Below are 22860 nucleotides of genomic sequence, written 5' to 3'. Positions count from 1 at the left end.
TCTATCTATCTTTCTATCTTTGGATCTATCATCTACCTATCTATTATCTATTATAATTCTATTATCATTTACCTGCTAGATCTATCATCTATGTATCTCTATCTGTCTATCTATGATTTATCTATCTATCTATCTGTCTATCATGATCTATCTGCGATTGTAGTTTGAAACCCTGCATGGCTCTCTCCCCAGGGGCACAGTTGGTGATGTGTGGAGTCGTACTTGGCTTCGCTTTGTGGGGTGTGGGTACCAGGGATGCTGCTCCACAACCCCAGTGCACAGGACACCCCACATCCGAGAGTCACCCCCTTCTGAACGTCCCTGGTCCTGAGGTGGAAATCCTGTTGGCAGGTAACTTCTAACCCAGGGCAAAGGGAAAATTTTAGAATCTCACCACCCCGCACTGTGGACTGAAGGACGCAGACGCTGTCTGGGACATTTCAAAGGGGACCTCTTGTTGTCGGAACGCTCTGGCGGGTCCTTTTTCCCATATCCCCAGCGTCACACAGGAGCACTGCACCCCTGGGGCAGAAAGAGGCCAGAATGGGACCAAAGGGAATGACCCTGTGGCACGGATGAGTGGGGACACTTGGCAAACACTGGAGACAACTGTCAGACAAGCACAGAGGCTGGGAAACCGTCCCCTTCCTCTGGAAGCCAGGGGGCCGCTGGGGGCTGAGGAGACCTCGGGGCTCAGAACGGACCCTTCCTGAGACTGTCCGGCTGCGTCAGAAGCACCTGAGCCTCTTTCAGGTTGGCTGGCAGGGGACAGAAACCCAGCACTGTCATATTAAGTAAGTCAGAGAAAGACAAATATCATTTGATGTCACTTACATGTGGAATCTACAAAAATGATACAAATGAACTCGTGTACAAGACAGAAACAGAGTCACAGATGTAGAAAACAGACTTAGGGTTCCCAGAGGGGAAAGGGATGGGGCAGGGATAAATTAGGAGTACGGGATTAACAGGTACAAACTACTGTACACAGAACAGATGAACAAGGACCTACTGTGTAGCACAAGGAGCTATATACTCAGTATCCTGTTATAACAAGATGGAAAATAAACGGAAGTAGATTCTTTGTATTAATCTTTTATTAAAAAGCAATAGATTCTTTTCTATAATGGAAAAGAATTTTGAAAAGAATATACATATAACTGAATCACTTTGCTGTCTACTAGAAAGTAACACAACGTTGTAAATTAACTATACTTCAATTTTAAAAAACGGTTAAGGAAAAAAACAAAACCAAACCCAAACCAGCACTGACTGCAGGAAGAGTCTTCCCCTGGTTGTTACTCAGATCCTGATGCTTCCACCAATGGTTCAGAAGCTGCAGGGATTTCAGGGAGACTTCTAGAGGCTCAGGAAGTCCCGCAGACATCTTGCAGCACCCCGATAATAAGTACGTGCACATAGTGCCCAGGGGGCGGGCAGAGGGGTCCGTGCCCTTTTCCTGCTTAGCGACATCAGCCACACTTTCATCGCATACGAGATCTGCATTCTGCAGACAGCGTGATGAGGTGGGGTCCTGCCCTAGCGTTTTCCAGCCAGCCTGGCCCAGCTCTGTCACCTGGATGCGATTTCTGAGATAGCTCTGAGCCCTTCCGTGACGGGATGCTGAAAACAACTGCGGCATCTGTCCCTCGAGGCTGATGGCTATCCATCCACGGTGCTGTGTCTGTGGACAGATGCCCTGAGGCTCTGGGCTCTTGCCTCATCTGTCTCCCCACATGGCGAGGGGAATCCCCTTCTTATTCCAAGGCAAGTGAGCCCCGATGGCTTTTAAGCCTGCAAAGCCCCCTGTTCCCCATGGGGCATGAAATACAGTTAAAAGCCCAGACAGATATCCCAGTCTGCTGGGCGATGGGTGACATCCACGCCTTACTGCGTTGATCGCTAACGAGGTTTAGCATCGGCTATGTCCTCTTAAGATTTTTTCTGTCGCTTCTTGAGCTTAAATTGTACCGGTTCCCAAAGTGTGAAGTGTGGAACCCTGAGGGGGCGGGTTCCCCGAGATCAGGACATCCGCGTGGGAAGAACTCCTTTGTCTTTGTTAAAACTATGTTGACTTTGCACAGATGGTGGAGAAGCAACACGGGGCGGGGGGGGGCGGGGGGTGAGGCCTGCTGGGGCTATAGTTGGTGTAGTGGAGAGATGGCCCCCCCTGGGACGCCTTCCACCCAAACCCCAGGTGACATTTTCAGAGCAGGAAGCCCCGTTACTCAGGAATGTCCATTCCTTCTGTCGATCCGTGTTCCCTGGACCCTTGATCCCGCAGGACATGACAACGTGCTGGATGGGCAAGGTCCACCAGGTGGGAGAATTCCTGAGATACCGCCTGGTTTCTCGGGCCCCTGGTGCTTACGCGCTCCTATGGCCCCAGCCAGTGGCTGCACCCTCCTTGAGGACAACATCTGGCCCACTCCTCTCTCCTTCTCTACAACCCGCCGTGGTCACAGGGTTCAGATGGCGACTCGTCCACTCATGCGGGCATGCACTCACACGTGCATTCATTCATTCCATTCGTCCACTCCTGCATTCACACATTCATTAATTCACTCGCTCAGGCATGCATTCATTCATAAATGTATTCCCTCGTTTATCTACTCCAGTCGTTCACTCATAATTCTCTCCCTCCCTGACGCACGTATTCAGCAGCCAAGGTGCCCATCACTCCATCACTCACTCATTGATTTTCAGTTAGTCTCTCCTGCGTACACGCACCGTGCACGCTTCCATGCCCCTTTCCTTCGCTCACTGAGCGTTCGTTCAGTAAGATCACGTTTCCAGCGTGGCCTCTGCCCGGGCAGCGCGCCGGCCTTGGGCCCGGCCCGGGAGGCCACTGCAAACGTTTACTTTGGGGCTGGCGGGTTAAAGGTGAGATGTCCGAGCGGAGACGCCGCAGACTCCTGGATTGGGCGGGGAGGGGTCGGGGGGCCGGGGCGGGGCGAAGATGCCCGGCGGCCGCTGCCCCCTCCCGGCTCTCCTTCCGGGGCGCCAGGGGCCGGGCACGAGGCGGCGCCGGCCTGGCGCGGGGCTGCGGCGGTCGCGTGGACCAGCGCCCGGGGCGGCAGAGCGGGGGCCGGGGCGGGCTTCCGGAGCGCAGCCCAGCCGGCCGGGCCGAGGCGCTGGGGCGCCGGGGACGCGCGGTGGGCTCAGGGCAGGGGCGCCGGCCCGGGGAGAGGCTGCCGGAGCGCCGCAGGTGCCGGGGCGCAGGGGCCGGGCGGCGCGGAGGCGGCCTGGGCGCGGCGGGGACTTGGCGCTGCAGCTGCCCGAGCGCGGGGGAGGAGCGGGGCGGGGCGCAGGGGTGCGGAAGGACGGGGGGCGGGGGAGGCGCCGGCGCCAGGCGGAAGCTTCGGGGGCGCAGTGGAGGTGCTGGGCCTGGGGAGGGGTGCGGAGGCGGCCTGGGCGCTCGGGGGGCCTGGGGGCGCGCGAGCTGCCCGAGCGCTGAGGAAGGGCGCGGGTGGGGGGCGCAGTGGTGGTCGCGGGGCGAAGAGTATCCTGCGGGGCGAGGGGCGCCGGGCCAGCCTGGGAGACAGGCTGCCCGGGGCGCGGCGAGGTCGCTGGGGACACCCGGGCGGGCAGGGGCCGGGGGACGACGGGGGTGTGGGTAGAGGCAGCCCCGGAGCGCAGAGGGAATGTGGGGAGACCGGGGGGGGAGGGGCTGACCCGGGGGAGGGGCTGTAGGGCGGTGCTGCAGCCCCGGGGGTCTGTCTGGAATGCCGAGCTGTCTCCGCAGGCCCGGAGCTCCGCGCGGGTCGCCTGGAGACGACGCCTCCACCAGGCCCGGCTCGAGGCCGCCCCCGCGCCCAGGCGCACTTGGCCGCCCGGTGCCCACGGCGCGCTGGGCCTCAGACCATGCCGGGTGAGTCGGGAAGACCCCTCGTGCTCAGCCTCTCTGCTTTCCTGGCGCGGTTCAGATTGGCCCGCGCTGGGGGCACACCCCGCTTTGCGCGCGCAAGGTCGCCCCCAACCCCTCAGCTCCCACGGTGCGGCTTCCCAGTGTCCCCCGGGGCTGGAGAGCTTGGTGTCCCTGGGGCAGGTGGAGATGGGGGTCTCAGCAGCTGGGAGGCGGGCGAGGTTTAGTATGGTCAGGGGGCGCTGAGATTTGGTAATTTTCCTTCTGTGTAAAAGTAGCCCTTGGAGATGAAATGGGCTGGTTTGTTGGCCAGCGTGGAGACGCGTGGGCGTCTCACGGACGCAGAGACCCGTGGGAGTTCATGCCCCTATGGCTCTGGGAAGACAGAGCCTGTGGTTCCCCTCCCCCAGCCTCGACCCTCGAGGTCAGACTGGAGGCGGAACTGGTTATTCCGGTAAAGATCCAGGGTTAATCCCGCAGCGGGGCAGCAGGCCGACAGTGGCCAGATGCTGGGACTTCGGCGAGCCCTGGCCCCCCAGGGCTGCAACTCGGTCCTGTCTGCCTTCTCTTGGGTCTGGAGTGGACATCCGATTTGGACAGTAGACTTCCAAAGCGTAGAAACGTGATGATGGAGAAGTTCCCTGGGGATCCAGTGGTTGGGACTCCGTGCTTCCAATGCAGGGGGCACGGGTTCCATACCTGGTGGGAGAACTAAGATCCCACATGCTGCGACATGGCCAAAAAAAAAAGCTCCCAAGAAATGTGGTGATGAAACATAACCTCCACCCATGGGAAAGATGCCCATCCTGTTTTTATCATGAAGACATCCCGTGCTTGCACCAGTCCGGGCCTGAACATGCATGAGCGCATTTTTCAGAAAAAAAAAAAAAAAATCTGGTTACTTTTTATTCAGAGGAGCGATTTGGTAATTCAGGGAGCGGTTTCCATGCTTCTGTACCTCCTCTGTGCCTTAGAGAGGAGAATTGTTGGGGTAGAAAAGGCAGATATCCTGCCGTGTGCTGCGGTGTGCTGTCAGATTCTTCGCAGAGAAGCAGAAAAGTCTGTCTGTTCCAGGCCGCGGTTTGGAGCTCTGCAGAGTGAAAAACACATTTTCTGCCAACCCGCTGGGGTCAATATAATGGTAGCATTCAGGAGGGTCGTTCGGACACATCGGCCACGGAATGTGCTAGAAAGAGCCCATCTGGGTGTTCAGCACTTTGCAGGGAACAAAAAACACCTTTGAGTATAAGAGGAGGGGCAGAGGAGGAAGTAGGGATGTTATTTCGGGGGAGGGTCGGGGGGTTGGTTGTAAGGGGGGTGGGGTAGAGGAAGGCGAGGAAGAGAAGTAAACATTTCTCCCAGACCTGTTATAAAACTGTCAGCCAAAAAAAAAAAAAAAAAAAAAAAAAAACTGTCAGCCACCGCCGTCTTCAGGATGAACTCGGTTTTGCGGCAATTTTTTTTTCCCCCAACCTGGGGCTGGAGGACAGCCACCCGTTCTATTTCTGTTTTCCCACCCTGCACGCATGCCAAAATTCCCCTCCCCAGCGCCCTGCCTGGTGGAAACTCAGCCTTTCAATGCAGGAGGCTTGGATAATTGTGGCGTGTTTTTTCGATGCCACGCCCAAACCTGACAGATGGGGGTTTCTTAAAGGTAAGGTGGTGTTGGAATCTGCAGACTTGTCCATGAAGCTTTCAGCGTTTGTGACATTAACATCCACTGGTCTGCCTTTGCACTTGAGATGGAGATTTTATCCAGGCATGATCTTGCACCATCATGCCCCGGCCCCTGGGGGCCGGGCTTTGGAGTCATGTGTCTTTGACCTAGAACGTGACATTGAGTCTTGGGGTCGCTGGAGAAAGGGGGTCTTCTCTCCACTGGGGCTGTCTTGTCATCCTGTTAACAGAAGCCATAATCCCTCCCCCTAGCAAAGGGAGAGTCCAGTAGTTCCGTAAAACCCTCTCTGCAGACCCAGCCCTGTCTGTCTCCTCCCCGAGAATCGGAAGCTCTGGACAGTTGCCCGTCGCTGCTGCCTGGCCCCACTGTAGCCCACCTGCCCCATGCCTCAGCCATCTGGGTCCCCATAGACCTCCCAGATCATGTAGCTCTGTCTATAGATAGAGATACGTGATATAGATAGATATGTAGGTAATAGGTGAATGATAAACAGTTGGATAGACAGATGTTAGATAATGATAGATGGGTAGAAAAATGGCTGGATGGGTGGATAGCTAGACATATCTTTTAGGCTGCAGACTTGAGTTCTGAGGTTTGCTGTCGTTAATAGCCCACAGTGGAAATGCCAGGAATTCTCATTCCCTCTTAGTACAGGATAATGTGTAGACAGGAGCCCGTTGGAACAGGCACACTTGGGCGTTTACCCCAATGGAATGTCAAGGGTACGATGCCAACTCCAGGAAAACCGGCTCCAGAAGCTTGGGTCCTGGTGTTCTGTTTGGCGTGATGGTGTCTTTGGGCCGTGCTCTGGGCAGGGCACGGTGGCTGGAGGGGAAGACCGTCTGGTCTTTGAGAACTGAGCTCTGTGTGTTCCAGCCGTGGGCTGTGAATTTTAATTTCTGTCGACAGAGGGGGAGCCAAGGCCTGGATTTCTTGATCCCTTTGTTTTTATCCTGGCAACCAGCTCCTGGGGGCCCCAGACTCACATTGTTTCAAAGTTCCCGTTAAAGTCAATGTCACGAGTTCCCACTTAGATTCAAAACTGCCATAAATCGGATTGGCCGAGTTTCTTCCTCTGCTGCGGAGACATTAGGAAACTGAGAGCCTTTTGGTTAATGAGGCAATATATTTTCCCTTCTCCCATCTCCTCGGCCTCATATATCCTTGAGTTGAAGTCTTTCCAACAAGTGGGTTGTGTGGAATTTAATTAACGGCTTTGGCCATTCCTTCTGAGAGCCCAGTTCTTTTGAGCTGGGTGGGAGTCCTCTTGGTGACTCAGCTAATCCAAAGCTTTGTTTCCACCTGTTGCTTTGCGTTTGCCCAAGACCCAAATATTTTGGGTGAGTTTTTGAGACTTGAATGCAGAATCACGTAAGGGGTCTGAGCTATGCCCATTTGCCGTGTGGCAGCACCAGGAAGGTTTTTTTAAATTGAAGTCTGGACGATTTACAACGTTGTGTTGATTTCAGGTGTACAGCAAAGTGATTCAGTTATACGTATATATCTATATTATTTCGACTCGTTTCCCTGATAGGTTATTACAAGATAATGAATATGGTTCCCTGTGCAATACAAGTAGGACCTCATGTTTATTTTATATACAGTAGTTTGTATCTGTTAATCTGAACCAGGGAATTTTAATGATGCTCTACTCGGCTTTGTCCCACTCGTGTTTAGGGTTTCCTCTTTTCCTGTGTGTGTGTGTGTGGTTTTTTTTCTTTTTTTTTGTTTTGAAGAAGAATTTTTTTTGCTTTATTTTGAAACAAAAGGATGCACGTGAAATGTCCTTGATGCGTATTTTAGAACAGCTATTCAGTTAGAGTCGTGAAGCTTGAGAGAGTTGGAGGTGACCCTCAGCCCCACCGTCCCATGAGACCCGTCGAAAACATAACCCTGTTGTTTTTGTCTGCGTTCACAGTGTCTGACCAAGCGTTTGTCACGCTGGCTACCAATGACGTCTACTGCCAGGGGGCCCTGGTGCTGGGGCAATCATTGCGGGACCACAGGGCCACCAGGAGGCTGGTGGTGCTGGTCACCCCTCAGGTGTCCAACCTGCTCAGGTAAGACTCAGACACACACCTGGTCCTTCCTCCTGAAGATGCAGGTCCCAGCCATGGTTTGTGGGCCTGGACCACCAGCTGTCCTGGGGGGCCTCAGACACTTGCACAGTGCCCTCCGGTCGTTATTAAAGGAGGAGGCTCTGCCAGGGGTGTGGCCAACTTCAGAATCCTTGTAGACAACACGCTGTGTGGGTACCGTGTCTTCTCTCAACTACGGAAATTCAGATGCCAGTTATTTTGGGGGGGGAGAGGGCATCTTTGAGAAGCAACTGTCCTAAGCTTTTTTTTTACGTTTTTATTGAAATATAGTTGAATTACAATGTTGTATTATTTTCAGGTGTGCAGGAAAGTGATTCAGTTATATGTACATACATATATATTCTTTTTCAGATTGTTTTCCCTTATAGGTTATTACAGGATATTGAGCGGAGTTCCCTGTGCTCTACAGTAGGTCCTTGTTGGTTATCTATTTTATATATACTCGTGTGTATCTCTTAATCCCCAATTCACAATTTATCCCTCCCCCCTTTCTTCTTTGGTAACCATAAGTTTGTTTTCCATGTCTGTGAGTCTGTTTCTGTTTTGTAAAAAAGTTCATTTGTATCATGTTTTAGATTCCACGTATAAGTGCTATCGTATGTTATATGTCTTTCTCTGACGTACTTCACTTAGTGTGACCATCTCTAGGTCCATCCATGTTGCTGCAAATGGCATCCTTTCATCCTTTGTTATGGCTGAGTAATATTCCATTGTATACATGTACCACATCTTCTTTATCCATTCATCTGTCGATGGACATTTAGGTAACTTCCATGTCTTGACTGCTGTGAACATTGGGGGGTGCATGTTTCTTTTTGAATTAGAGTTTTTTCCGGATATATGCCCAGGAGTGGGATTGCTGGATCATAAGGTAGCTCTGTTTTTAGTTTTGTAAGAAACCTCCACACTGTTTTCCACAGTGGCTGGATGCAACTTAAATTTTAAACTTAAATACTACATAGAACACTTTGCTGATAAAATTGAAAGTAGGAAATACTTGATCCTTCTAGGGAAATTCAGATGATCCACATTGACACCAGAAGAAGTGAAGCCCTTCTGTTGACCAGTAACAGTGGGAGAAATGGAGAATGTTATCAAAGGCTTATCTGGGGGAAGGACCTGGGCCTGGGCAATTGTAAGGCATGTTCTGTAAAACTGGGCACAATAAATTAATTTCCATGCAAAAAGAACTATCTGAGAGCCTAGAGGGAAAAAAAATCAATGTGTTCCTTTATTTTAAGACACTGTGCTAATCTTGATGCGGAAACTTGATTTACAGATTTGATTGTGTTTGCATATAGATGAGAAAAGCCCCCCAGTACAGATTATCAACAAGGCAACTCTAGCCCTGGAATAAAGAAATAAATGACGCTGGAGAAACAACAGGGTCCTACTGTATAGAACAGGGAACTATATTTAGTATTCTGTGATGAGCCATCATGGAAAAGAATATGAAAAAGAATGTATACGTATGTATAACTGTGTCACTGCTATACAGCAGAAACTAACACAGCATTGTAAATCAACTCTACTTCAATAAAATAAAGAAGACAAAAAAAGAAAGAAATGATGCTTGCTGTAAGAAAGCAAGGATAGTTCATTGTATAAAGATCTATCATTGTAATTCATCACATCACTGTATCAGAGAAAGGCAATGATGTGATCCTTTTATATAAAAGTTGAACACATACCCACATGATTTCCAGGTAGATTTTGAAGATAAAGGTAAAATTTAAAGTGTAGGAAAATCTTAGAAGTCGAGACATATAGCTTCTCAGTCTTGGCGTGACTGACATCTGGGGCTGGAGGACCCTCGGATGAGGGGCGTCCTGTGCCCTGTGGGGTGTGCAGCAGCGTCCCTGGTCTCCACCCACCAGGTACCAGGAGCTCCCCCCCACCGCCAACCCTCCTTGCTTTCGTGATAATGAAAAACGTCTCCAGACACTGACATAGATGATTGCTTCACGTGTCTGCCATTTTTAATGACACAAAGCAAAGGGTACCAGAACTGCTGTATGTCAGATGTATTTGTGTAAACGTAAAAGGCAAAACAAGCCAAGTAGGGAGCCCATTTACAAAATTTATAACGAGGAGAGGGTGTTGTCCAGAGAATAATGAAAGAACTCTTCCAAATGATAAGCAGAGATGGATGGATGGATACAACCAGGGTAGACGGCATGACCAAGTGATACGTACTCTGTCTTCACAGACACTGAAGTCATGTCACATCAAACAGCTCAGTGATACTTATGACCCGTCAGGCTGGCAAATGTGTTTTTAAACGTTGGTGTTTTGGGGGGCGGGGGCGTGCACAGACCTTAGTCATTGACATTAAGTGATGTCATTAGTCTTTAGCCAAATTGGCTGTCACCCATTCTCCCAATAGTGTTTCAAATGAATGGATGCTCAAGGTGTATTTCTTCTTGCCTAAGATGATTCCTTCAGGCCCCAAAGAGAAAGAAAAGAGAAGAAAATACATTTGTGTGCAGTGGACGTTTCCCTGACTCTTCAGAGTCAGACCCAGGGCTGCAGTGGACCCAGCGTTGGGAACAGTGACCCTGGGGGTAGCCACGCATCCTTGGGGGGACCTCTTTGTGGCCCCATCATCATCTCCTGAATCATGGTGTGCGTGGAACTGATAAAGCCAAAAAGACAGACATGTCTGTTCTCTGCTAGATTCCTATCTCCTCAGCTGTCCAAAGCTGTCAGCACGTTTTTTCAGTCTTTCAGTCTACTCACGATGAACTGTAAAATATTCAGAGACAGTGTCACAGAAAGACTGGGAAAGGCTCACTGAGGCAGACCTAGTTGCACTGTTGTAGAACCAGTTATGTATTTTGCGGTCGTCGGTAGGGTTGAGGAACGATGCTCTATGATGCAGTCAGGGCAGTAGGACGTAAACAGTGACCTGTGACTCCAAATGACCAGGGGGCGGTGTTCAAGAGACTGCCATTCCTCCAGGCTGTGTGGTGCATCCATGGTTGAGGGAGTCTTTCTGCAGGGAAGGGGACCCAGTAGCACGTGCTTGTAGGTTCACACAAACTGCATTCTTGAAACTTAATTCTCCCTCCAGGAATTTAAGTTAAGGAGGCAAGGAGAGCTGAACAAAAGCCTGTAAGGACACAGGTGCTACTTGTAGTAACGTAGAATGACATTTCTTGGCCCTCTACCTCCCCCTTTATACAATCATGAGGGTGCCATAAATTCCATAAATAACTGGGTAAAAAGGAGGAAATTGGTGATGACGTGGTATTTTCTTAGAGAGTTACTTTGAATACTGTGCAACGTGAAAGCACAAATGTAGAGTAGAAGTGGAAAAGCTACTAAAGAATAGAAAAGATAGACCCAGAAGCTCCAACATCTGTCTAAGACTGGGAGTTTCAGAAAGGACAGGAGTGGAGAGAAGGGATTCAAGGAAATATTTCAGCTCTGAGGAAGGATTTTAGATTGTGGGTGTTCCCTGAACATTGAGCAGAGTGAATGAAGGAAACCCAAGTGTTGATACAGAAGGTACCATTTCAGAGCACGAAGAAAGAAGAAAAAGTACTAAATGCATTTCAGGTCTCAGCCTGGTTGAGACAGCGGATGCCTCAAAGCTCTTAGACTACCTAATTTTGAAATGAAATGTCTGTATTCAGCTAAATGCAGTTTGAAAGCAAAATCAAGATGTTTCAAATATGCAGAAGCTCAGCCGTTTTACCCCTCAAGGACCTTTGAGAAAAAATTACTTGAGGATATACTCAAGCACAATGAAATGTGAATCCAAGAAAGAAGAAATAGAATGTAAGAAGCAGTGCAAAACAAATAAATGAGTGATATTGAGAGTTAATTGGGAATGCATTGGTGAATAATTATGAAAATCTGGAATTAACAGTCCTCATGGGAGGTGGTTGGGGGATAAAAGAGGAGGGAGACAGGTGAACATACGCTAATGTTCCTGTCTTGTCTGGGGCGAAGTTATAGATGATAACTATCGTTACATTTGATAGAAAATAGTAAGGTTAAATAGATGCGTTGAGGGTTTAAGGGTGGCAACCACCAGAGGACTAGAAAGGGTATAAACAAAAAACACAAGGGAGAGAAAAAAATCTAAACCAAGCAATGAAAAGTAGGAAAGAATTACAAAGAAGAAAGTACCTTTTTCAGTGCGTGATATTATGGAGTGTGTGATGTCTTGCTACTGGTGACATTAGCCTTGGTCTCCTTTGGGGTATCTCTACTGTAAAATCATTATTTTTGTCTTTGTAATTGATAAATATCTTGGGAGAGGTACTTTTAGACTATGAAAACATGCTGTTTCTCCTCAAAACCTTTACTCATTGCTTTTAGGGTTCATCAGTGAATTTTGTCTGCAACACTTATCACTGTGATGTTCACCTAATGGTGATTTTTCTCTTTCCCTCATTCCTTCTACATTTATTACTTGGGATTCTTCTGGGAGGAAGAGCTACCCCTTTTACCCCATTTACTTATGTATTCACTTGTGATATCAGTATGGATCCGTGAATATTAATTTTATACTTTAGGTTTTGTTGTTGTTGTTTTTGCGGTACACGGGCCTGTCACTGTTGCAGCCTCTCCCGTTGCGGAGCACAGGCTCCGGACGCGCAGGCTCAGCGGCCATGGCTCACGGGCCCAGCCGCTCCGCGGCATGTGGGATCTTCCCGGACCAGGGCACGAACCTGTGTCCCCTTCATCGGCAGGTGGACTCTCAACCAGTGCGCCACCAGGGAAGCCCTAGGTTTGTTTTTGTTTTCTTGCCCAAATTGCGTCAGCTTTGGCTACTGGGACCTCCTCCTGATTGACTTACTGTATCCTTTTGACATGCCCCCATCCTTTTTCTAGCACCTTCTTAATTTTTTGTCATCGCAAAGATATTCCAGGCAACGATGAAGTAGAATTTAAGCAAAAAAATTTTTAATGGAACAGAGGCACATTTCATTTTGATGAAATGTACATTCTTTCAAAATTTGAGTCTCAAACTTGTATGCAACGAGCAATGTAGGTTTTGAATATGTAAAGTAAAAACTGATGGAGATCTTCTGTTGGTTTATACCTACTCAGCCTTCCCTTCTCACCGCCCATGCACTTTAGAAAGAGAAAGTACCTTCCTAAGAGCTGACCCGAATCAGTCTGTGTTAAGATGGTTTAATATGTCTTGCTTTTCATGTTTGCCTAAGTGTTAAGCATGAATGAAATGTGGGCAAAGCCACGAGACCCACATGGGGAAAATAAAGTCTGGTATGAAGACTGCAGCAGCCAGGGACAGCATGTCTCATGTTAGGTGGTGGGCTGTTCTGGGATTTGGCATGTCTTTTCCAGGGTGATCCTCTCGAGGGTGTTTGATGAGATCATCGAGGTGAACCTGATAGACAGTGTAGACTACATCCACCTGGCCTTTCTGAAGAGACCTGAGCTCGGAGTCACCCTCACCAAGCTTCACTGTTGGACACTCACCCATTATAGCAAGTGCGTCTTCTTGGATGCAGATACCCTGGTGAGTACAAGGGAGAGCAAGGACCAGACCCTCCACTTGTTGAGGAACCCCCGACAAAGATCATGCTGCTCCCTCCTTAAGCAAGCTGCTAGCTCGTGCCGGTGGATCCCCACCAGGTAACGTCCATCACTATCACCAACATCGTTTAGTCGATCAACATCAGAGAGAACACACCTACTGCAGTGGACCCTGCTAAGCACACTGGGGTACTTGAAGGCGTGTTCCTTCCCGAGGAGGGGCTCGTAATCACATTATTTCATCTACACAAAGTGAAATATTAGAGAAGTATTCTTCCTTGATTGTACCGTGAATTATAGAATCCTGAAGGGACTGGCACACCTGTCTTCTGAAGCTGTGGCATCCCCCATTGTCATTTGGCGTAGTTACCTTTGGTGTAGGAGCCCAGGATGGGCACTTTCGTAAACAGCATTGGAAAGTTGAAATGTAAAATGAGGTTGGAGTGTCAGAGATACATTCGAGCTTGTCTTGGTTGTGCAAAAGCAGCTCTGTAGGAAAACGGGGGTGGAGAGGAAAATAATAAGTGCGTAATCAGAGTAATTTCTTTCCCAGACAGCACAATTCAGAAAGCCGGTAGGTGTTGGAGAGAACTGCTGTTGGTGGTCAAGCTCTCGAAGACAGTGGATTATATGATATTGACTTGCAGACCTCTCTGTTTATGGATTTCCAGTCTTGTAGGTCACATTTGCTAGAGGAAAGAGAATATATACAATTAAGAGCATTCCATGGAGGATCTTAAGAACCTTGAGGTGATAATTGCATTTCAGTGACGGTGTTACTTCAAACCCTTGAAATAAACCAGGGAGCAATCTTACACACACACTCTTCTCTTTTGAATATAAGTCTAAAAGAAGAGAGCCAGGGGCTTCCCTGGTGGCTCAGTGGATGAGAGTCCACCTGCCGATGCAGGGGACGCGGCTTCGTGCCCTGGTCTGGGAAGATCCCATGTGCCGCGGAGCGGCTGGGCCCGTGAGCCATGGCCGCTGAGCCTGTGTGTACGGAGCCTGTGCTCCACAATGGGAGAGGCCGCAACAGTGAGAGGCCCGCATACAGCAAAAAAATAAAAAAAATAAGAGAGTCAGTCAAAAAATTGGGTATAAGTTTCCCATCACTGAACGTTGTCTGGCCCATTGTGAAGTTCCTGTTGCATTTCTCACTTGTGCCCCAGAGGTTAAGAGAAGCGTCGCTGTTACTGAGTCCAAGCTTGTACTGCCCACCACACGAGACAGGCCAGTAAATTGAGAGACGACGTGTTGGAGCAAGGAATAATGACTTTATTCGGAAAGCCAGCAGACCGGGAAGATGGTGGACTCGTGTCCCAAAGACCCATCTTCCCTGAGTTAGAATTCAAGCTGCTTTTATACTAAAAAGGGAGAGGCTGAAGTCCTCCTTCCGGTCAGAATTTCTTCCTTCTTGCAGCCATTCACAGGTGGGCCTGATGAGGTTTTCCTGTGAGCGAAACAGAGGTATTTTAGCTTAACACTCATTGCACCGGAGGCAGGGCTCCCGGAGATGGGCCATTATGTATTGTTTAAGCTTATGGGCAACATCCCTTTGGTGATTAAGTTGCAGCAAAAGCAGTAGAATACAGAGGTTAAAGTAAGAGAAACAGGTCTAATATGGAGTCAGATTGGTTCTTCCCTGTGCGATCGTACGGGTCCCCCACGCTCTGTTGCTCCAGGTGCTGTCCAATATCGATGAGCTCTTCAGTAGGAGAGAGCTTTCTGCGGCCCCGGATCCCGGATGGCCGGATTGCTTCAACAGCGGGGTATTTGTCTTCCAACCTTCCCTGGAGACGCATGGCCTCTTGCTGCAGCATGCCACCGACCACGGCAGCTTTGACGGTAGGTGAAGGGCAGCTGGACATTTGTGGGAGAGAATGGGGCCTGAACACATCCCTCTGGCCCACCGACAGCTATAGTCCCCACCACCCCGTATCTGTGAGTGGCAAGTTAAAGTTGGGGATTGAAGAACAAGTGCAGGAAGAGGTGAAGATGTAAGTAAGTAAGTACACGGTAGAGAGGACCGTTGAAAATATCTTCGATGGGTAGAAGGGAGAACTCCTCAGTCCTGATCACATAGGATGTGTGGACAACCTTTCTTTAAAGGGCCCGATAGGCGACTTCCCTGGCGGTCCAGTGGTTAGGACTCCGCACTTCCACTTCAGGGGGCACGGGTTCCATCCCTGGTTGGGGAACTACGATCCCGCAAACCTCGCGGCGCAGCCAAAATAAAATAAAAAAGGGCCAGGTAATTAATGTTTTCAGCATCGCGGGGCGTATCATCTCTGTGACATATTTATCCCTGTAGTTGTAGGGTGAAGTCAGCCATTGACAGGACTTAAATGAGCGTGGATGTGTTCCAGTAAAACTTTATTTACAAAAATGGGTGCAAGACTTCGTTGGCCAACCCCGATATAGAATAAAGGGGAGAATGAACTGAAACCAGACACTTGCCTGAAGAGGCGTTAGTAGATGGGAAAAATACTAGAATTTTTGTAACGTGAAAGAAAATGGTAGACTATTGAAAAATTGGAATGTAGATTGGTGCAGCCGCTGTGGAAAACAGGATGGAGGTTCCTCAGAAAACTAAAACTAGAACTGCCGTATGATCTAGCAATTCCACTTCTGGGCATATATCCAAAAAAAACCCAGAAATGCTCATTTGTAAAGACACGTGCACCCCAGTGTTCATAGCAACACTATTTACAGTAGTCAAGCTATTGAAGAAACATCAGTGTCCACAGATGAGTAGATAAAAAAGATGTGGCATATACACAATGGAATATTACTCAGCCATGAAGAAGAATGAAATATTGCCATTTGCAGCAACATGGATGGACTTGGAGGGCATGATGCTAAATGAAACAAGTCAGACAGAGAAAGACAAATGCTGTATGCTGTATGGTATCGCTTATATGTGGACCTAAAAAATACAACAAACTAGTGACTATAACAAAAAAGAAGCAGACTTATAAATACAGAGAACAAACGAGTGTTTATCAGTGGTGATGGGGGGGCAGAATAGGGATAGGGGATTAAGAGGTACAAACTGTTAGGTATAAAATAAGCTACAGGGACATATTGTACACCACTGGGAACAGATCCAAGATTTTATAATGACTATAAATGGAGTATAATGTCCAAAAAATTGTGAATCACTGTTTTATACACCTATAACTTACATACTATTGTACAGCAGCTGTACCTCAATAACAACATAATAGTAAACATTGATAGAAAAAAAAAAAAAGACAAATTCCTTCTAGGTAAGGACGAGGTAACAAAGTTGGCAAAATTGATGGGAACAGCGATTGTCGATACCAGATAGAATTCCCTGGGGAGGAGTGGAGAATTTTGGAGACAATGTGCAATTTTATTATTAATTGTTTGCACCATCGGTGGAGAATTCTGGAGAGACTATGCACTTTTTATTGTTATTTCATTTTATTTTCTTCTTTTGGCTGCTTTGGTTCTTAGTTGTGGCACTCAGGATCTTTGGTTGAGGTGTGGGCTCTTCTTTGTGGCATGCGGGCTTCTCTCTAGTTGTGGCGTTTGTGTTTTTTTTCCTGTCTCTAATTGTGGTGTGTGGGGTCCAGAGCACATGAGCTCTGTAGTTTGCAGCACATGGGCTCTCTCGTTGAGGTGTGCGGGCTCAGTAGTTGTAACGCGTGGGCTTAGTTGCCCCATGGCACGTGGGATCTTGGTTCCCGGACAGGGATCATACCCGCATCCCCTGCATTGGAAGGCAGATTCTTTACCGCTGGACCACCCGGGAAGTCCCGAGACTATGCACTTTTTAAATGAATGGTGTGGGTTATCAGTCACTTTTGAGACAACAACCATGTTTTAGTGGGTTGAGAGAGGAAATGTAATTTGTGTGCTGGGATACCAGTGTCTTTCCATTATGTCTTCAAACATGTCTTGCATTCTCTTGGTGCACTGTACCATTCTTCATTAACTTCTTTGGCTGTTTGTTAACTCTCTAGGGGCAGACCAAGGCTTGTTGAACAGTTTCTTCAGTAACTGGTCCACAGCAGACATCCAGAAACACTTGCCATTCATTTATAACTTGAGTAGCAACACGGCCTACACCTACAGCCCTGCTTTCAAACAGTAAGTTTCAAGCCAAGCCCAATTCTTCTATACCTGGTCAACCATCCTCTCTCAGAATCTAATATCACCTTTTGGCATTTTGAAGGAAAAAAAAAAACCAGATCATCCTTCTGCTCGCTTATTTATTGCTTTACATGATAGGTAATCAAGGCAGCTAGGCTTAATGAGAGTGGTCCCCAAAGTGTTGCCCAGGGAACCCCCAGGGGTTCCCCACCCCTCTTTCAAGGGTCTTTGAAATCAAAGTGACTTTTAAAAAATTAATTCTAAGATGTCATTTTCATCGTTTCACTCTTGTTTTCTCATAATTGGACAGTGGGATTTTACAGAAACGCCATGACGTGATGTGATAAAGAGCATTGCACTCAGTGCAGGTGCAGATATGAGAAACCTACCGTCTCCTCGTAAAATAGGCAGTGTCACTCAAATTTTTAAAAATATAGTTACATAGAGAGTTATATTTTATGAAAAGATACAAAAGATGTGACATTTTACGCATTTTTTAAAAATATATAAGTTATATTTTATGAAGAGATATGAAAGATGTCACTTTTTACGTATTTTAAAAATATAGTTATAATTATATTTTTATGAAGAAATATGAAAGACGTCACTTTTTACACATTTAGAAGATATATAGTAATATATAGTTATAGTTACACTTTATGAAAAAATATAAAAGTTATGTTAACATATAACGGGCCCACGGTTTTTTAGTGAGTTGCTACATGGGTTTTCTAATTTCTCAGTTTTAACTTCTGTTGCGGTGAATACGGACAGATGGAATCCACGTGAACAAACATCTTTTGTTCCTCTGTGATTTGTAAGAATGTCAAGAGGTCCTAGAACCAAACGTGTGAGATCCACTGCTCTAGGGGACATTGTTATAAGTGAAAATGGAAAATCTGAGAAGATTTTGAGCGTGCTTTTATAATAGGGGCCGCACTGCCCACAAGGAGGCAGACACTTGTTTGTGGGGTGTAAAGCCATCACATCCTTTTTAATGTAAAAAGCACGGCTGTACCTACAGAACGTAGATATAACAGGGCAAATATGATATTAAAATTTCATAGGAAAGCAATTAGGAAAAAATTGTCTAAAAAGTTTCGAGGTTGGTGAGAGTGGTGATAATGAAAAAAAAAAAGGTCGAGAGGGTAATATTCACCATCTTGTACAAGAAGCCAGTTCTCTGGTCTGCAGCTTGCGTTATCTACTATAAAATCAATGTTTTAAAGTTTTTATCGTTTTCAGGATGAGATGATTTGGGCTACGGTGCTGCCCATCTTCTAAAAGACTCCTGATTTCTTCTTCCCGTTTGGGGAGCATCCCAAGTGAGTTATGGTTGTGTTTCTTGGCCTGTGGAAAACGAAACGCTGCAAACGTGGATTGATGAAGCAGTTAGTTATTTTTACTGCAAGTCTAGGTGGTCGTTAATGACAGGATCGTCCATAACTCGTTGAGATGCATCTTTACGTCCCGCTGTCTGTGATGAGTCCTGTGGTTGTCACAGGCTCTCTGTGTATGGTCAGTTCCAAGAGGAAGGCCGGATGCTTTGTGTTTCCTCCTCAGATTCGGCTCGAGCGCGAAGGTGGTCCACTTTTTGGGGTCCTCGAAGCCTTGGAACTACAAGTACGATCCCCAGACGGGCTCCGTTTTGGAGGAGGGCTCTGGGTCTGTCAGCCAGCATCAGACGTCCTTCCTTAACCTCTGGTGGGGGATTTACCACCGCAGCATTCTGCCTCTTTATGAAAATATCCGGCACGAGGACGAACAGACATCTCCAGGACACACAGTAAGCACACAATACCCTTGACATCCAAGAGTTCAGACCGGGGATAAACTCTCCGTGATCCACACCTGTGGGTTTTCTTCAAATACACGTTCCTCTCTCTTTTTTTGGAGTCTCTTCTCATTTTTTTTTTATAAGTGGTTTTATTCTTTTTTAAAAATTAAGTTATTTATTTTTGGCTGCGCTGGGTCTTCGTTGCTACACGCGGGCTTTCTCTAGTTGTGGCAAGCGGGGGCTACTCTTCGCTGTGGTGCACGAGCTTCTCATTGCGGTGGCTTCTCTTGTTGCGGTGCATGGGCTCTAGGTGTGCGGGTTAAACAGTTGTGGCTCGCGGGCTCTAGAGCACAGGCTCAGTAGTTGTGGCGCACGGGCTTAGTTGCTCCGTGGCATGTGGGATCTTCCCGGACCAGGGCTCGAACCCGTGTCCCCTGCGTTAGCAGGTGGATTCTTAACCTCTGTGCCCGCAGGGAAGTCCCTCTTCTCATTTTTTATGTTTTAGGAAAGACAGATTTAGGATATCTTAAGCAATTATCAATTTATATTTTTATTTATTTATTTTTAAAATGTCACTTTTTATTCCAAATTCTTTTTTTTTTTGCCTTACAGGATCTTAGTTCCCTGACCAGGGATTGAACCCACCCCCTCAGCAGTGAAAGTGCAGAGTCCTAACCGCTGGACCGCCAGGGAATTCCTAACCAAGTTACATATTTTAAAAAAATCTGTCAAGGCCTACATTAATGAAAGAAATAAGGTTTTTAAAAAGTTCAGTGTTTATAGACATGTTCATTAAAAAAGGACGGAATTAGAAGGTAGTTAATAATGTTGATACACACCAGGAAGGGATCAGGCAAGGAAAGATACGTCATTTCGTCGCAAGAAAGAAAGACCATAGTTGGAAGTTAATGACCAGCCAAACTTTAGGTCTTGTGCTAGTTTTCCTTCTGCATCTACATCCTATATTGAATGCAGGAGGATGCTGAAAGAGGCAGGCAACATTTTATTTTTTTTTTTTGGTGTGAAAACGTAAGTGTTTCATGAGCAGAATTGCTGCTGTGGTTTAACAGGGTTGATGCATAAAAATAATTATTTAAATTAGCCGCCTTCATCAGAGAAAGAGCCACTCACAGATTAAGTGGCTAAAGATGATTGATTACAAATGTCACTGGAGGGGGCATTTTCCACTTTCCCTCCTCGATTGAAGTAGCATTCGGAGGTGGTTTCTTTTTTTCTTTTTTTTTAAAATTTATTTTATTTTTATTTTTGGCTGCGTTGGGTCTTCGTTGCTGTGTGCAAGCTTTCTCTAGTTGTGGCGAGCAGGGGCTACTCTTCGTTGCGGTGCGCGGGCTTCTCATTGCGGTGGCTTCTCTGGCTGCGGAGCAAGGGCTCTAGGCGCGCGGGCTTCAGTAGTTGTGGCTCGCGGGCTGTAGAGCGCAGGCTCAGTAGTTGTGGTGCACGGGCTTAGTTGCTCCATGGCATGTGGGATCTTCCCGGACCAGGGTTCGAACCCATGTTCACTGCCTTGGCAGGCGGATTCTTAACCACTGCGCCACCAGGGAAGCCCCATTTGATTTTTTATAACTGTAACCCTACATGCTCTCCATAGTAGAGTTTCTGCAGTGAATTTTTTTTTTTTTTTTTTTGGCTGCAACTGGTCTTAGTTGTGGCCTGTGGGATCTTTAGTTGTGGCACTCGGACTTCTTAGTTGTGGCATGCATGCAGGATCTAGTTCCCCGGCCAGGGATCGAAGCCGGGCCCCCTTCGTTGTGAGCGCGGAATCTTACCCACTGGACCACCAGGGAAGTCCCTCTGCAGTGGACTTAACAGGGAGGCACCTGCCTTGCCAAAGACCTTTTAAAATAAGGTCCCAGGAAATTTTATTTCCTGGTCAGTTTTTGATTAGTGCATGTATTGGTACAACGGAGTGCGGTGTCCACAGATGCTTGCGTTGGGATCTTGAAACGAGTTCATATTTTAGCGTTTTTACTATGGTTTCTGTTTGGTGCAGCTGGGTGCTGCCTTTCAAGAGAGCTAAAGCTTTCTCTGACCATGCGACACGGGTGAGTAGGAGTTTATTCAGATCCTTGATAGGAAGTTGCTGTTCTTTCCTGCAAAGCAGTATGGTAGGTACTCGGTTGGCTATGAAGGAAAATAAGACCTAGTCAGGTGGTTCTAAGCAGTAAAACGTGGAGAGCAGGCTAGGGACCCTGTGCCTGGGGGTCCTTCTCACCTGGAGCAGTAATGTGAACGCGGATGTCGGCACTGGGGACCACTGGCCACACGGGGGAGGGGATGGGCAGCGGGAGATTGGCAAAGATGTCAGGAAGACCTTGCTAGATGTGAATACCTTTTCTTGCAGACTCACCTCGGGGGCGCTGGGGTGCCTTGTTCAAGTTCAGCGCCCACTGCTGAGGTGTCATGTGCAAATGCTGTGCCCCGCTCCGGGGAGCCCTGTACCATTTGGGCGGAGGGGCCCCGCCAGCCTTGGCCTGAGAGCACCATGGTGGTGGTGGAGGAGACTCCCGCTTCGCCTGACGCATGCCCTGCAGAAGATGTAAGTACGTGCTCTTCGCACCGGTGCGATGGGGACACAGATGCTGGTTCCCCAGCGAGATGAAGCAGAGAGGATGCTCCCCGGGGTCCCGGGGAGGGGCTGGGGGGACGGGAGGAACCTGTCTTCAGTTTGCTCTGTGGTATTAGGGCCTCCTGAGTTTCTTTAGAGAAAATGGCAAAATTGCACGTCACAGTAAAGCCAATGACAGCTACGTCCTAATCCCTGGAAGCTGGAAATGCTGCCTTATATGGAAACAGGGTCTTTGCAGGCGGGATTGAGTTAAGGACCTTGACGTGGGGACGTGGTCCTGGATTATCCGGGGGGGGACACAGTGTCATCACAAGGGTTCTCCTAAGAGGGAGGCGAAAGGAAGCTTGATGAGATGGGAGAGAAGCAGGAGTGAGACGGGGAGTGATGGGAAGATGTGAGCTTCTGGCTTTGAAGGTGTACAGGAGCCACAGGTGCCTCTATGAGCTGGAAGAGGCGAAGAAATGGGCCATTGGCTAGAACCTCCAGAAGGAACTCAGCCTTGCCGAGGACACCTGCCCAGCGAGACCCAGCGTGGACTTCTGACCTCCAGAAATGTTAACGTCATCAGTCTGCACTGGATTTTTTTGTTTTGTTTCTCACACTTCTTGAAGGTTGATTCTTTGGCAGGTGCAGCCCCAAGCACTGTATGGTATACTGTTCCTGTTCAAAAGCACCAGAGCACAATTCTTGTGTCCATTTTTTAAAACTAATTTTTTTTAGAGTGTAGTTGCTTTACAATGTTGCGTGAGTTTCTGCTGTACAGCAAAGTGAATCAGCTCTATGTATACATACATCCCCTCTTTTTTGGACTCGCTTCCCATTTAGGTCACCCCAGAGCATTGAGTAGAGTTCCCTGTGCTCTACAGTAGGTTCTCATTAGTTATCTATTTTATATATAGTAGTATATGTATGTCCATCCCAATCTCCCAATTCATCCCACCCCGCCTTCCCTCCCCCCCAATAACCATAAGTTTGTTCTCTACATCTGTGTCTCTGTTTCTGCTTTGCAAATAAGATCACCTGTATCATTTTTCTAGATTCCACATAGAAGCGATATTACACGATATTTGATTCTCTTTTTCTGACTTACTTCACTCTGTATGACAGTCTCTAGGTCCATCCATGTCTCTGCAAATGGCACTATTTCATTCTTTTTTTATGGCTGAGTAATATTCCATTGTATATATGCGCCACATCTTCTTTATCCATTCCTCTGTCGAT

General features: G+C 47.7%; 1 protein-coding gene across 10 annotated transcripts in view; it reads left to right on the top strand.

Moving 5' to 3' along the window:
- GYG2 (glycogenin 2) overlaps positions 1–22860 on the top strand; it is a 50504-nt gene that overhangs the window by 14887 nt on the left and 12757 nt on the right. For 3 of the 10 annotated variants that reach the window (XM_089904853.1, XM_089904851.1, XM_089904849.1), the window contains exons 4-9: positions 7462–7603; positions 12965–13139; positions 14839–15001; positions 17146–17272; positions 18839–19061; positions 21415–21609. In XM_089904853.1, coding sequence (XP_089760979.1) covers positions 7462–7603; positions 12965–13139; positions 14839–15001; positions 17146–17272; positions 18839–19061; positions 21415–21609 — 1025 coding nt within the window. Of the gene's footprint in view, positions 1–2109; positions 2884–2944; positions 3209–3330; positions 3379–3672; positions 3872–7461; positions 7604–12964; positions 13140–14838; positions 15002–17145; positions 17273–18838; positions 19062–21414; positions 21610–22860 lie in introns of those variants that run through there. The other 7 variants (XM_022561879.3, XM_022561880.3, XM_089904846.1 and 4 more) reach the window with 7 other exon arrangements.

Source organism: Delphinapterus leucas, chromosome X, assembly GCF_059928025.1.
Source record: "Delphinapterus leucas isolate spDelLeu-1000000601 "Yukka" chromosome X, BTC_Dleu_Yukka2, whole genome shotgun sequence".
NCBI lineage: Eukaryota > Metazoa > Chordata > Mammalia > Artiodactyla > Monodontidae > Delphinapterus > Delphinapterus leucas.
The sequence above is the reverse complement of the archived record's forward strand: the minus strand, read 5'-3'. Positions and strand labels throughout refer to the sequence as shown.